General features: G+C 38.0%; 1 protein-coding gene across 1 annotated transcript in view; it reads left to right on the forward strand.

The window, feature by feature from the left end:
* The window catches only part of NCKAP1 (NCK-associated protein 1), a 126,088-nt gene that overhangs the window by 8,017 nt on the left and 104,821 nt on the right, over window positions 1–13,250 (forward strand). Inside the window, exon 2 of the mRNA XM_010859741.1 lies at window positions 12,916–13,184. Coding sequence (XP_010858043.1) covers window positions 12,916–13,184 — 269 coding nt within the window. The remainder of the gene's footprint in view (window positions 1–12,915; window positions 13,185–13,250) is intronic.

Consider the following 13,250-nt stretch of genomic DNA (forward strand, 5'->3'; position numbering starts at 1 on the left):
GAGAAGACTCTTGGGAGTCCCTTGGACTGCAAGGAGATCCAACCAGTCCATTCTGAAGGAGATCAGCCCTGGGATTTCTTTGGAAGGAATGATGCTAAAGCTGAAACTCCAGTACTTTGGCCACCTCATGCGAAGAGTTGACTCATTGGAAAAGACTCTGATGCTGGGAAGGATTGTGGGCAGGAGGAGAAGGGGATGACAGAGGATGAGATGGCTGGACGGCATCACTGACTCGATGGACGTGAGTCTGAGTGAACTCCGGGAGTTGGTGATAGACAGGGAGGCCTGGCGTGCTGTGATTCATGGGGATGCAAAGAGTCAGACATGACTGAGCGACTGAACTGAACTGAAATGAACTGATGCTTCTTTGGAAACAGAAAAAGGAGAAACTTTCCTTAGACTGAATCAACCAAAATGATTTTGTAATTTTTCTTGTCAACTAGTGCAAATATCTAGCAAAAATTTAATACTAGCTGAAAAAAGTTTTAATAAACATAACACCAGGATTCTGAAAATTATCTGACTTTTAAAAATTGTTTTTGTTTACACCTATAAGCCAGTCAATCTTAAAGGAAATCAACTCTGAATACTCATTAGAAGGACTGATGCTGAAGCTGAATTACCAGTACTTTGGACACTTGATGCAAAAAGCCGACTCATTGGAAAAGACCCTGATGCTGGGAAAGATTGAAGGTAGAAGAAGAAAAGGGTGACAGAGGATGAGATGGTTGGATGGTATCACCGATTCAATGGAAATAAACTTGGGCAAATTCTGGGAGGTGGTGAGGGAAGCCTGAGGAACTCAGGGAAGCCTGGCACGCTACGGTCTATGGTGTCACAAAGAGTTAGACACCATTCAGTGACTGATGATAATGATACATCAGTTAGAGAGTTTTTTACATAATCAAATTCCCCTAGTCAAAGTTGCCCGAGACCAGAATATATGAAATGAGCACTGGATGAGTGCAAGTCTTAAAAGAATTGTGAATCACCTAGAAGAAAAAAATGTGATTGTTCAGTAGGTGGTTTTTCTTTCTCTTTTTCAACCCAGTGACTCAGTACAATGAATGCACTGGCTGCATTCTTCATTTGCTTTTCAAAGAAATCAAGATTTAGGAAGCCCAACTCATGCAATGGTGTATCACATGCTGTTAGCTCAGCTTCAGTTTGATAGAGAGATATGTATTTAACTGAGCTTAATAAGTTTGACCACTTGGTTTGGCTATTGCTAAGCATGTTACTTTGATATTTATTCTTACAGTCTCCTCTTTAAAAAATGTTTCTAAAAATTACCATCAAGCACCATGAAAATAAAGTTAATTCCCAATAAGAATTCTGTTTATAAGCCCAATTCCTTTCTGAAGGAACAATAAATAGTTGTCTTCTAAAAATAATTCAAAATGATCTCTTTCAAGAGTTTCCAATTATTTATGGTTTATATAATATTCATAATCTAATTATATATTATTTATTATATAGATTAAATAATTCTAGTTTCAATTATAGATACATTAAAACCCTTTACAGTCAAGTTGGGGAAAATGTTAGGTGTCAAAGCTGGATAATGAATATATATGAAGCCTTTATAATCTTTATATTTTTTATATTTGAAACAATTTGTAATATAAAGTTAAAATTTTAAAAATCTTACAATAAAGGTAGCGACACCACTTGAAATAAAAGAGATATAAAAGAAAAAGAAATCTTTCACATAAATTAAACTGTCACCCATGGAGATAAGGAAAAAATCCCTTAATCTTAATTTTTTATTATCTTTTTTGAAATGATCTTATTCCACGAAGAATTTGAGGCAGCTCACTTAACTCCGATAATTGTAGTCAAGTCCATTATTTTGTGTCAAACATTTAATGTTAAATGACGGTGGTGGTATTTACTATATATTTACTTTTTGCCTACCTGAAAAAGCAATAGCAGTGTGGAACACAGGCAAATGTACACTGCAAAGAGGAATTTGCCACTGGGCATTGAGGTCAAGAGAGGGGACATTTCATTAATAAGAGTATATTGTCAGCATTCAAAAACATAAATGTCTAGGTATTTGAAAACTTAACTAATACTGGATTTTGTTGGAATTTATTGCTTTTTCCATTTTTGTGATCCTTTCTTATATTCTATGTCCTTTTCTTCGTCATGTTAAATTTTACTTCTTATTAATCCAGTATGAATAGAGTGTACCAGCGACAGATTTCCAAATGTGCTGCTTTATACAAAGCTGCTTTGAAGGCTGAAAAGCTGGCTGGGTCTGCTTTAGCAGCATGCTTCTGAGACTAAATTTACAATTTTTCTGCATTCATCCTGAGGCAGACTGACTACGGCTTATGTAATGTGCAGAAGCTACAGAATCTCTTTAAGACATTATATATTTCATTAAGGAGGCAGCCAATGCTATATACATATAGCAGTAAGAAAAAGGGAAAAAACTTAGAGCAAAATAGCAGTTTCCTTTGCACCAAGCTATTTAGTCAAGGTATTCAACTGAAAATAAAATCAAATCATTTAAGTTTCATGCGTTCAGTTCTTTTTCCTACTTTCTGTTGGAGATGCCAAAGTCTGGCACCAGAAGGAGGCAGATAAAGCAGGAACTTGAGTAATCCAGCTACAGCGGGATATTTAGTCCTGATAAGGATGTTGACTACAAAGTCTACACTTTCATCCTGCGGAAAGATTACCAGAGAGTCAGTTGTTATGCATTGAACTCATCAGGAAAGAGACACTTTTTACATTCTGAATGCTGGTCTGAACATTTGTTTTTCAATATTTATGTCAGGTTAAACCTGGACATTTAACACATGATTACTTTGGGTATACAACTCCTCTTCCTGTAGCTTTTTGGATGGACTTGTTACAGTCCAGAATAGTTCTGAATCTTTGGTCTGTGGGCCTTATATAGGCTTTAGTGAGGCTGGAAGTTTGTTAAAATTGCACTAAAATTTTGTATATTTTTATGGACAGGATGCCTAGTTTTGTTAGATTTATGTAGCATCCATGATCCAAAGCTAATTAGGAACCTTAATTAGAATCAAGAATTAATTTGGCCTATAAAGACCAAAATGTAAGGAAAAGATGATTTCAGCTTTATTTTTGTTCTGCTTCAACTCCTTGGGGGAAATGAGTAAAGACGAGTTGTTAGCTTCATTCCGTTCTTCTGATTCAAGTCATGAGCCTTAAGTCTGTCACACCCTCTCTTAAAACAAGAGAGTGAGCTACACTAACTTTGTTTTTTCCAGAACTGGTTGACTACCAATGTCCCCTTCTGGTGTTTGGAAGTACTATAGTTTGTAATCTAGCAGTTGCAGTTTTAGCTAATATATTAGATAACAGAATGACTACCATTTTTAAGCTAATATACTACATAACATAAATATTTTCTATTTATAGCTATTTATAAATACTTTCAACTTACAAAGGTCAAACTATTCTATAATTAAAATCTGACACACGAAAGTATTTACACATACATATGCATATGCTAAAGTTTGTTTGAACATTCTCCTAATATTGTAAATGTAGAATCTATGACATGAAATAAGTAAACAAAACTTGACACTAGCTGTGAAACATGGCTTTCTTCTTTTCACAAACTTAAAGTTAATTGTTCATCCTATTATTTCAAGTGTAGCACAAATAAAGACCACTGGGAATGGGAGAGATACACAAAGTGTGGAAAATTTAAATAAATTCTGATTCTAAAGTTTTGTGGGGAAAATAGTAATCAATTGAAGTAATTAGAAATAATGGAAGAAACGGGAAAAATGTACCATACATTTTTACCATACAAATAATCTAGGTAGGACAAATAATCTACCATACAAATAATCTAGGTAGGACAAATAATCTACCATACAAATAATCTAGGTAGGACAATGAATATTCATAGCTTTAAAGCAAGGAAACAGTAGCACCTTAGTTTGTATGATGGTGGTTAAGTAACACTGGATTTGAATTTAAGTGGGTATAGAAAGTTGAATTTAAGCATCAGTGAACACTTGACTTATTGTAAACATTTAGACTTCAGTGATGTTTTAGTAGGGGAAAATCATCTTATAATGAGTTTATAATATTTAGCATAATGTATATTTTATAAGAAAAAATTTAATGTCCCTAACATTTGCATATAATCAACACTTAGAAGCTTAATGATTATGCTATATGTCTAACATGAAATAGAGGAACTGTCTTTTTCAGAAATTATTACTTTGAAATAGGAATTTGTCAAACAAAGCAATGCTAATACAATTAGACAAGTTTTTAAATTTTTTTGGTTGAGTCTTAAAACACAGTTAGCTACATTATTCTCTAACCACTACTCCCAATTCCTTTGCCACTTTTTCTCTCCATAGCACTCACCTAAAAACAGAAAAATCTACAGCTCTTCATCCCTTTTGTGCCACATACCAATGTAGAAAATCACACAACTGGGCAGGCTGGGACAATAATAATAATCACCATAGTAGTAACAAGAAACACTTATATTCACTGAATTACACAAGGTACAGTCCTAAAAATTATTCCATACATTCCTCAGACAATCTAATAAGTACAATAATCTTCATTTAAGGTGAAAAATTGAGGTTCAGAGTGCTTTAGTCACATGTCGAAGATCCACTGTAAGTGTGAAAACCAGGATTCCAGCTCTGTCAGTCTGATCCCAGAACCTAGGCTTTTTTTTCTGCTAAACATTCAATATTTGTGACACATGATCTCCCTTTTATGCTGATGAACTACTTCTAATTATTGAGAAAATAGAAGTTATGAGAAAACTTTCCTATCTTTCCCAAACCAATTCTGCTGACCTACATCAGTGTTCTCATTAAGTGGTTAATAGCCTGAACTTTGCCCCTTACCAGCTGTGGGCTTAGGAGCAACTTCTTCATCTGTTTAATAGGAATAATAAAGTGTTCTTATTTCAGAGTTTGTTATGAAGATGAAGCATATTAATACATGTAAGACACTGGAGCAGAGCATGACACAATGCAAGTACTCAATAAATGTTATCTAGTATCATTATCTTGGCTTTTCCTGGAACTCCCAGTCAAAATTAGTTTGTTTGTTTATCATCTGATTCCCCTTCATTTCCTTTCTTCCTGTTCTGTCAAAGCTTCTGTACCTTTGATCATCCTTTCTGTCTGTACTGAGTTATAAATCTCTCCCTCTTTACAGGATAATCTGACAACTTCCACTGAAAGTAAACAGAGAACCCTCCCTGGACCCCTCTGGCTACTGCCCTAGTCTCTGCTACTAAGTCACTTCAGTCGTGCCCAACTCTGTGCGGGTTCCCTTCAAACTCCTGTTCAGTCTTCTTTGCTGACTCCACTTAACTGTATTTGATTCCTAAAGTCAGAGTTCTTCAGGGCTTTGGACTAGATCCTAATTTCCTTTTAAAAATAATCTCTCCAAAAATGATCTCATCTATTGCCACGATTCCAAATATCATCCATATTTTGATGATCCTAAGTTTGTACTCCTAGTCTAGACTTCGTGGAGGTCCAGTTCAGTATGTTCGATATTCTTCCCAATTTTTGTAAACTATTTATCTTTCAGTTCAGTTCAGTCGCTCAGTCGCGTCCAACTCTTTGCGACCCCATGAATTGCAGCACGCCAGGCCTCCCTGTCCATCACCAACTCCCGGAGTTCACTCAGACTCATGTGCATCGAGTCAGTGATGCCATCCAGCCATCTCATCCTCTGTCGTCCCCTTCTCTTCCTGCCCCCAATCCCTCCCAGTATCAGAGTCTTTTCCAATGAGTCAACTCTTCGCATGAGGTGGCCAAAGCACTGGAGTTTCAATCTCAGCATCAGTTCTTCCAATGAACACCCAGGACTGGTCTCCTCCTCCAACCAGGATGGACTGGTTGGATCTCCTTGCAGTCCAAGGGACTCGAAAGAGTCGTCTCCAACGCCACAGTTCAAAGGCAGCAATTCTTCAGCGTTCAGCTTTCTTCACAGACCAACTCTCACATCCATACATGACTACTGGAAAAACCATAGCCTTGACTAGACGGACCTTTGTTGGCAAAGTAATATCTCTGCTTTTTAATATGCTATCTAGGTTGGTCATAACATACCTTCCAAGGATCTTTAGGGTAGACTAAACGTAAAAATATAAGCTGGAAGTTGGATATCATCATAGGCTTAACCGGTAGTTTAACTCAAGCTTTGTTTTACCATTGTTTTTTGCCAATTTTACACATAGCATCCTAGTATTTTAAAATACTTAAGACCAAACACCAAAGATCAAGCAATTAGTGTGTGTATACACTGATACATCATCTACTATTTAAGTATGTCTAGGCACAATACATTTCTAAAGCAAAAACAAAAAACTCAGGAATCCTTTGTACTGCAAAAAGAACCAAGAAGAATTAAAACCAATCATAAACAGAAATTATTCATTACATTAGAGTTTTTCCACAGAAAGAACCTGAAGTTCTTTGAGTGATTTTAAAAGGAAATTTAGTTTGCAGAGCAGAAGCAAACAAACATGTGTAAAGTGCATTATCAATATCTCGCAGGCTATAAGATGAATTTAATCGGATGTGAATAGTAAAGATCAAGGCTGTAATTAATTTCTTATTGTTTTCTTTTTGAACTTTTCAGATCAGTTCTGTTTTAGGCATGTCTTCTGCTAACTACTAGAGACATCTTCTGTTTCATTTAAACTTCTCTTGGTTACTCCTTTGCAATACCAAGTTGCAATCTCTGACTAAGTCCTAACTCCTTATTCACTTACTATAGATACTGGGATACTGTTGCTGCATCTTTCCCTGTTCACTTTCTTAATCATTTTTAGTTGTGTAATTTTCATACCTTATGGTCTTTGAATATGTAGAACACAACTTGAAGTATTGATTTAGCATGTATCTTACTGTCTATCCTTTTTATGACCATAGTTAAACTACAGTGAAATCTTCTACTGTCCTTTTCAAAGTTCTTCACCCAAAGTTGGTTCTTCTGTCTACGGTATGGTCCAACTATATGCAATCTTTAGAACAGCTTAAAAAAGTAAAATTTCCTTGCAAAACTCCATTTGTTTCTTGTTTACATATGCCTAATCTTCCCCACAGCCTGACCCATTTTTCACTTTCTGCTCTCAGTTTTGTTCAAAGTAGGGGCTTCCCTGGTGGCTCAAAGGTTAAAGCATCTGCCTGCAATGTGGGAGACCTGGGTTCGATCCCTGGGCTGGGAAGATCCCCTGGAGAAGTAAATGGCAACCCACTCCAGTACTCTTGCCTGGAGAATCCCATGGACGGAGGAGCTTGGTGGGCTACAGTCCACGGGGTCGCAAAGAGTCGGACACGACTGAGAGACTTCACTTTCACTTTGGTCAAAGGTAGCAGTTGGTTTCACAAAAGGAAGGTATGGGGAACAGGCAAAAAAAACACTCTATGTCTACTGCTTTATTTCTAGGCTTCTCAGAGAAATTTGGTCATACATTTCTAGTCATATATAGCTACCTGGTTTGTATGTGAGGAAAAATGTTGCATTTGTCTTTAAGAATTAGGGGAACATTAATTTTGACAGGAGATATCCTAATCGAAGATCTTTACCCTAAGAACCTTGAAAGAAGATCTTTGTCAATCTGTCCCTCTTTCTGCTCTAAATAGGGAAGCAACAGAAGGCTGGGTGACTAAAAAAAAAAAAAAGGCAAACTGAAATATACTTCAGAATTAGGAAAAAGTGTCACAGAAAAAAATTACCAGAAAAATTAAAAAAATAAAAAGAAACAAAAAAATTTAAAAAGTGAAAAAAAAAGAAGGAAAAAAAAAGAAGGAAAAAAAAAGACAAACTGAAAAAAAAAAGAAAAAAAATTACCATTCTAGCTTCTGGAGGAGGCAAAAGCTAAAGAAAAACACATAGAAAACTGATATATTGGTGTGGAAAAAATATAGCTGAGTCTAGCAGTTAATTGAAGAAAATTTAACCAACGGACTGTTTAGGAAGGTTTGGGCAGAGTTAAGGAACTCTCCAGAAACTACAGAATCTATTCATCGGATGCATGACAAATTTATGCCATCCAATTTCCCGGTTAGAGCACAGTGGTTAAGAAGATGCATGAACTTTGGAGTCAGACTGACAGAATCTAATACCAGCTTTATCACTTGCTATGGGTATGACCTTCTGTAATTAAAAATAAAAAACTATCTGTATTTTAGTTTCCTCACCTGTAAAATGAGGATGATAATATCTCAAAAGGAATATTATCCTCTGAAAATATTTAAAGAATACCTGGAGAATCCCCATGGACAGAAGAGTCTGGAGGGCTACAGTCCATGGAGTTGCAAAGAGTCAAACACGACTGAGCACATTAAATTGAGAGAGGCAGATGAGAAAATGTAACTCAAATAGTAGCACCTGACACATAGTGTGAAAAACACATAAATACTAAATTGGATTACTAGTCCTTATTTTGGAGAAGGCAATGGCACCCGACTCCAGTACTCTTGCCTGAAAACTCCCATGGACAGAGGAGCCTGGAAAGAGTCCGACACGGGACACGGCTGAGCGACTTCACTTTCACTTTCATGCACTGGAGAAGGAAATGGCAACCCAGTCCAGTGTTCTTGCCTGGAGAATCCCAGGGAAGGGGGAGCCTGGTGGGCTGCCATCTATGGGGTCGCACACTGTCGGACACGACCGAAGCGACTTAGCAGCAGCAGCAGCAGTCCTTATTTTACTCTTAGTAATGATACTATAATGTTGACCACAAGAAATATTATTTAGGATCAAGTTTGGTTGTGAATAATTAAAAAAAAATCCTAGCTAAAAGAAGCTTAAATAAAACTTTCTGTTTCACACAAAATCCAGAAATCGAACGGGGAGGTTTGGTATGATAGTTCTGCTCTAAGAAGCCCACTTACAGCTTCCATTTCTATGTTCTGTCATCTCAGAGTGGCCATTGTCTTCAGGGATTGAGATAGTGGTCTCGGTGTCCTGTTTCATGTGGCAGAATGAAATAAGAGGGGAAGACTGGCAAAAAGAGAACACAGCAGTCTCTTAAGGTTCTTGAAACTTATGTCCTAGTGGCAAGAACTAGCCTGCAAGGGAGACTGAGAGATGTAGACTTTATTCTAAGGAAGAAGGAGACATTGAAGGATAATTAATAAAGTCAACAACTATTTCAAATTATCTTTATTATCCTCAAGTTCTCAAAAGTTACCTTTAGTTTTCCCATTTTTTTCTATACTTCTTCCGCATTGAATTTTTTTTTCTCCTGCTTTAGCAATCACAGGCCTACGTATTTTCTGTTCTACCTTCAACTTTATTTGTTCTTTCATGTATGTGATGGGCATTCCTATTATTTGCCTGCACTTAAAAAAAAATTATTTTGCACTTATTAAAGTTGAACAAACCTAAGTTTTAGAATAATCCTTAGGAACTTTGGGCTTCACTGGTGGTTCAGACAGTGAAGAATCTGCCTGCAGTGCAGGAAACCTGGGCTCGATCTCTACATTGGGAAGATCCCTTGAAAGATGGGAATGGCAACCTACTCCAGTATTCCTGCCTAGAGAATTCCATGGACCGAGGAGCCTGGCAAAGAGCTGGACATGCCTGAGCAACTAAGTCATGTGAACAATACATACACACACGCTTAGGAACTTCAATTTGGGGCTCTTCTCTCTAGACTTTTCTCGTAGCCCTGTAGCTCAGGCTGCTTTATATCAGACTTCCTCGTGTATGTACAGTTCTATGCTTACCCAGTATGTGAGCTGAAAAAAAAAGTGAGTTAGTTGCACAGTTGTGTCCGACTTTGTGATTCCATGGGCTGCAGCCTTTCCTGCTCCTTTGTCCATGGGATTCTCCAGGCAAGAATACTGGAGTGGGTTACCATTTCCTTCTCCAGGAAATTTCCTGACCAGGGGATCGAACCGGGTCTGCTGCACTGCAGGCAGATTCTTTACCAACTGAGCCACTAGGGAAGCCCAAGTGAAAGTGAAAGTTACTCAGTTGTGTCCTACTCTTTGCAACCCCATGGACTATAGTTCACAGAATTCTTCAGACCAGAATACTGTAGTGGATAGCCATTCCCTTCTTCAGGGGATCTTCCCAAATCAGGGACCAAACCCAGGTCTCCCACATTGCACGTGGATTCTTTACCAGATGAGCTACCAGGGAAGCCCAGAATGTGAGCTAGGGAGATTAAAATCTATACCTTACACAGCTTCATATCTCCTCTCAGAATAACATTTTGTACATTTTAAGTGTTTATTGTTCAAACATTTAAATCCATCCAGAATTGTTACTATGAATGATCAAATATTTTATAACACATATATAAAAAGCTATATGTCATATCCATGATTTGTTTCTGAAATTTTATAAGTAGGATTTTATAACTGAATCATTGTAAAATATATTTGTGGGTCACAAAATATAATTCTATTATGAATTCTTCTATAAAGCCAAACTTATTCTTCTTCCAATTTATATATTTTCCAGTTTGGGTTTTCAAATGTTTACTTTCCTTACAGTGGGTACTTTTATACTTCTCTCAAGAAAAAATAATTTTTCAAAACACAGTTTTGTAACTTCTAGTCAGATTTATTGATATACTTTACATACAGTAAAATTCACACTTTTTAAGGCCTATTGGTCTATGCTAGCTAAATTTCTATGATTACTGCAAATAAAAAGCTATCATCTACTTTCTAAATCTCTCTGAAGCCTTATGTTCTAGGGACAAACAGCAGAAATCTCTTAACTGAAGTGAAACAATTTGAAAATCTTTAGGACCAAAGGAATTGTGAAGACTATGCTTTATATGATGAGGGAAATAAAATTGTCAATCAAGCTTTTTAAAATTTATCTAATCTTTTCTAAGTTTCCTAATCATTTTTAAAAGTTTCTGCTTTTCCAGAAAACAGTAGGAAGAAAAAAATCTACAAGATGGGCAATTTTTATAATAACTTTATAGGCTGATTCACATGGTATGACGTGTTTTCAAAGACTGAAATACTGAGAGGAAATATAAAAGGACATATACTAATTATACTTGCCATAAAATCATATATGCATAGGAAAATACATGATTATTACCTTAGCACTTCCAATAAACTTTATATTATGCGTGAGCTCAGTCACGTCTGTGGTGTTTGACTCTTTGTGATCCTATGGACTGTAGCCCGCCAGGCTCCTCTGTCCATGGGTTTCTCCAGGCAAGAATACTGGAGTGAGTTGTGGGGTCCTCCTCCAGGGGATATTCCTCACCCAGGCATCAAACCCAGGTTTCTTGCATTGGAGGCAGATTCTTCACTGCTGAGCCACCGGGGAAGCCCACTCACACTACACATATGGGTAAACTTCAAAAGGGTTGGCTCAGTAACAAAATCCTTTTTGATGCAAAATGTAGAGAAATGCAAGAATTATGAATACTTCACTTACACCTAATATAAATATTCTATTCAATCTAGGACCAGTATGTCTAAAAGTTACTTATAATAAAAATTCAACAATGAGACTAGAATCTACAGAGCTCTCCCTCTATCCGGTGCTTCTGAGTTATAAGCAGCTTCAAGTGTTCAAGTTCATATGGAATCATGATAGTGGCTTTTCTAAATGACAGCTGTGTTCAAATTTTAATGTGGCACCATTTTATTGTTCTCTCTAGACAGCACTTTTGAAAAACTGCTGCTGCTGCGTCGCTTCAGTCGTGTCTGACTCTGTGCGACCCCACAGAGGGCAGCCCACCAGGCTCTGCCATCCCTGGGATTCTCCAGGCAAGAACACTGGAGTGGGTTGCCATTTCCTTCTCCAATGCATGAAAGTGAAACGTGAAAGTCGTGTCGTGTCCGACTCTTAGCGACCCCATGGACTGCAGCCCACCAGGCTCCTCCGTCCATGGGATTTTCCAGGCAAGAGTACTGGAGTGGGGTGCCATCGCCTTCTCCGTTTGAAAAACTAGAAAATGATATAACCTTTCTATGTAGGACTCTAATTCTGTCTGGTTAAATTTGCCTTTGGTCCCTGAAAAAAGCACATCTTTATTCCCTACCCCTCTCCCTACACCCTCTCCTTCCCAGGTCTGCCCTCACTATCTCAGGTTCCAGACTCTTACCTTCTCTAAATTAATATTTAAACTATGAAGTTGGAATGCAACCAGATAAATTAAATCCCCCCAATATGCTAGTAACTAATACTAGCTCAATAGGTGATCTCTCTGAGGTGTTTGTATTAAAAAACCTTCATTCAAGTTAATTTTGTGTATAGGATTCCAAGCATAATGGCAGGTAGGATTTTTCGCTGAATGTAGGACTCTTTTCGAAGCTCCTTAAATCAAGTTCAGTCTACTGCCTTGATCTTGTAATATTAAAACGAAAATTTCTGAAGGAACTCTACATACACTAGATTTTTAAAAAGTTTCAGAATATATTCCTCACAATTTCCTTTCCATAAAGTGTTTTGATCAATCCAATGACACTTACTTTTGTAATGTCGTTTATTGAAGGTGGCAGAATATTTTGTCACTTACTTAAAAATTAATACATCAAACGAAATTAAGGCGGAAAAATCCATCAAAACAGCTTGACTCCTCTGTGCTGGAGTTCCTTACCCAAGTCAATGACATAAGTCCTTGGTTTTGCTCACTTTTGGAATCAGAGGGGGCAGCCTTCGGGTGTGACTGGGAGGTGTTTGATCAGGAAAAAAAAGAAAAAAAAATATGGAAAAGCAGAATGTTGCCAAGAAGGGGTGGGATTTGGGGTGGAGGCCAGAAAAAAAATAGGAAAGTTCCTTCATGCACTTGAAGAAACATTTATTTCTGCCTCCCTCGGGCAAGGGCCTCTTCTATTGACGTCTTCTCCGGAGGGGTAATCCCGTCGACAAATGTCAGATTCTGATTATCTGAGGAACTTGAGTCGCCCTCGCTTCCGACCCTCTCTCCCCTGAACTGCCTTGAAGCGGGGGAGATAGGCTGGAAAGGGGAGGAAGGGAGAGGCGAAGGCCGCCTCGCAGAGCACATCTGCTGTGTTCAGCCGGAGCGTCTGTCAAGCAGTGGGAGGGAAAAGCGCATGAAGCCACCAGCCCACTCGGGCGAAACTCGCCAGAAAAAAAAACCCGCCCTGCCCCCGCCCCCTCCCCGCGGGCTTCTGCTGGTTTCTTTAGGGAGGCGGTGGAAAGGCAACTTTTGGAAACTTGAAAGCGGAGGGGTGTGTGGCGGACAAAAAAACGTAACCTCATCAGGTCGGGCTTAGGCTTCCCGGACAGTGGGCGGGCCAGGCCGGGTTGGGTCGCGC

The sequence above is a fragment of the Bison bison genome, unplaced genomic scaffold (genome assembly GCF_000754665.1).
Source record: "Bison bison bison isolate TAMUID 2011002044 unplaced genomic scaffold, Bison_UMD1.0 scf7180017864459, whole genome shotgun sequence".
In the NCBI taxonomy this organism is placed as follows: Eukaryota; Metazoa; Chordata; class Mammalia; order Artiodactyla; family Bovidae; genus Bison; species Bison bison.